We start from the raw sequence: 3,208 nt of genomic DNA on the forward strand, positions 1-3,208 counted from the left end.
AGGAGGAAATGATTAACATTAAACAGAGACATGAGGTGGGAGGGAAAGGGAGAGAAAAGGGAAATTGCATGGAAATGGAAGGAGACCCTCATTGTTATACAAAATTACATATAAGAGGTTGTGAGGGGAATGGGAAAATAAACAAGGAGAGAAATGAATTACAGTAGATGGGGTAGAGAGAGAAGATGGGAGGGGAGGGAAGGGGGGATAGTAGAGGATAGGAAAGGTAGCAGAATACAACAGTTACTAATATGGCATTATGTAAAAATGTGGATGTGTAACCGATGTGATTCTGCAATCTGTATTTGGGGTAAAAATGGGAGTTCATAACCCACTTGAATCTAATGTATGAAATATGATATGTCAAGAAGTATGTAATGTTTTGAACAACCAATAAAAAAAATCTATAAAAAAAAAAAGAAAGGGCTTAGCTTGGTTCCTGGCATAGAGTAAGCATTTGTACAAATGCCACTTATTAACTACTGAAACAACATCAACATAGTATATCTAAACTTCAAACTGTTTCAGCTTGAAATTAGTTACAGTTTGAGATTAGCAGGAAAGACAAGAAGAACAAGGGAGACAACTATAGGTACTGACTTACCTTCTTGGCTTTTTCCAACACATCGTCCAGATCCTAAAATAAGCATAGATTATCACAATTAGATGAATATGTAATGACTCCTTGGCTGTGTATATTGATGCAGTTGAGGAACCATAAAGAATGACAATGTTAGCAAGGAACAGGATGGTGGAAAGTGAGGAGCCTACACTGACCCACCTCCTGTTACTCTCAAGTCTGGCTTCTTTTGTCACTGCACTAAAAAAGAAATTGCTGTTGTCAAACATCAAGGATATTTCTCTGTTCTTTTCTTACTCTACCTCTCAGCAGCACTAGGAAACCCTCATTTGTCTACCTTTTCCTTCTTGAAAGAGTTTCCACTCTTGCTTTGCACAACCACCATTTTCTCACTGGCAGCTACTTGTTAGTTTCATGACTGGCTTCCCTCCTTCTCCTGACTTCTCCCTCTGCTCTTCCTTCTGCACTTGCATTAAGGGATCTCATCTGTTTTCAGTTTTAAGTATCATTCTATTGGGGCTGAGGTTTTAGCTCAGTAGTAGAGCACTTGTCTAGCAGGTGTGAGGCACTGTGTTAGATCCTCAGCACCATATAAATAAATAAAATAAAGGTATTATGTCTATCTGTAACTTAAAAAAAATTAAAAGATCATTTTGTTGAATCTCCAATCTCTCCTGAACCCATGATTCATATTTAAAAATGACTATATGACCGCTCCACTTGGACTGATCAAGCTTTCCAACCTGTTCCCAATATAAATCTTTCTTTTCTTCCCACAAACCAATTTCGTTTGCTTACCTCCCCACCACATGCTAGTAAGCAGCTCCACAATTCTCCCTACAGTATAAGTTACAAATATGAGACTACTTTGATTTTTCCCTTTCCCTTCCTCTCCAAATCCAATTCCTTAGCAAGTATAATACAGTCTATCTCTAAAATATTTCTTGAATACATCTACTCCTTTCAGACTCCTCCACTATCATTATAGTACTGTTACCAAAAGCTCAGTCCTTGTCTCTGATATCAATCCAATAACGAGGGCATAGTTTGGAGAAGAAAGGAAAAGAAAGTTTCATTGCTTTGCTAGCAAAGGAGAAAACACGAGGGATTCCTGTCACAGAGACTGTGATTCTGCTCATCAGGGGGAATGGGGGAGGGCGGTTTATTTATTTATTTATACTTCTAATAAACTAGAAAAATACTTTGATTAAGTAAAACAACAATATACCATGAAAAAGCCACTCCCATTATCTGGAATACTAAAACCCTTATATAACATTACATATTTTAATATAAAACAGTAGAAACTCATCAGAAACCTCAAAATATTCAAAAACCAATGTTAAGTACTCAGAAAAAGCTCCAGAATCTGAAATCTCATACTCCATACATCCCAGTGTTACTCTAAATTGTGATTAGCTACCCATATGCTGTGTCATAATTGACCTTTTCAAAATTTACAGACAAGTCAATGCATCTACTTTAAAAGACTACCCTTTACAGTTAAGAACTTTACATTAACTTTTATATTCTACTCAGCAAGATTTCTGGAATAGGGGAGTTTTAAAGAGATGATTCAGGGGGCTGGGGCTGTAGCTCAGTGGCATGCCGCTTGCCTAGCATATGTGAAGCATTGGATTGATCCTCAGCAGCACCACATAAAAATATATTAATAATTTTTTTTTAAAAAAGGTGATTCAAAGGCTAAGTTCCTGTAGTTTTCTGTCCAGAGTTGTAATTCACTTGTTTATTTGTGAGCTAGTCATCTCTTAAGATCCCCCAAGTCTGAATAATTTCTATTCTATTCCTGTTCTGAGTGTGTGCTCATGGCCAGATACTGCCTAGGATGGGAAAGAAAGATAATCCTGTTTGCCCTGAAATTAGGGAGGGGGAAATTCCAGAGAGAAAGGAGGGAGAGAGGAAATGAAAGAAAACATGTCCATTTTAAAATAAGCCTCAGTGGCAGAGCAGCAAGGGCTATATTCAAAGCACAAAGTGGATCATTGTTATAGTACTAAGCATCATTTCTTGTCTGATAATGTAAAAGTCTCTTAACTGGTCTACCTTCTATTCTACCTCCATCTATTTGCCACAGCAGCAAAATGATCTTCAGGTGGCTATTTGATCTGGTCAGCCTTATTAACTCCTCAGACCCACTTTTAATGGAACTGAATTGTGCATCTAATGCAATTCAAATTCCTTGCTGACTTACCTTACCCATCTCCTACAAAATTCTTCAGTCTAGCTTCATTTCTTCCTCTCCGTAGCTCATTAGGCTCATCCAGCCTTTTGGTAAATGGAATGCGCTAAATGTTATCCTGGGGACCTGCAACCTGCCTGCTCCACTAAACCACCTTGCCTGGCTTTTTTATATTCCCAGCCATAAGCCTCACCTCCTAACAAGTTTGCTCCCTGAAACAGACACCCACTCTTCCTTCTCTGTTAGCAGTCTCTTGTTTCCAACGTAGCAGGCAAAACACTTTATAAACTGGTTTTGTGAGTGTGAGTGTTATTCTTTTAGTTTGCCTCTCTGCTTCATTAGAACTGGAGCATGCGATGTGTCAGATGGGGGGGGCGGGGGGTGGGTAGAAGTAATGGATGAATGAAGCCGACGCAGGGCTAGCATCG

At 38.7% G+C, this 3,208-nt stretch overlaps 1 protein-coding gene across 6 annotated transcripts in view; it reads right to left on the reverse strand.

The window, feature by feature from the left end:
* Positions 1 to 3,208, reverse strand: part of Tatdn3 (TatD DNase domain containing 3) — a 37,036-nt gene that overhangs the window by 30,673 nt on the left and 3,155 nt on the right. For 5 of the 6 annotated variants that reach the window (XM_048809415.1, XM_048809414.1, XM_015483664.2 and 2 more), the window contains exon 2: positions 605 to 637. In XM_048809415.1, coding sequence (XP_048665372.1) covers positions 605 to 637 — 33 coding nt within the window. Of the gene's footprint in view, positions 1 to 604; positions 638 to 2,792; positions 2,867 to 3,208 lie in introns of all 6 variants that reach the window. The other variant, XM_048809412.1, reaches the window with a different exon arrangement.

Source organism: Marmota marmota, unplaced genomic scaffold, assembly GCF_001458135.2.
Source record: "Marmota marmota marmota unplaced genomic scaffold, marMar, whole genome shotgun sequence".
In the NCBI taxonomy this organism is placed as follows: Eukaryota; Metazoa; Chordata; class Mammalia; order Rodentia; family Sciuridae; genus Marmota; species Marmota marmota.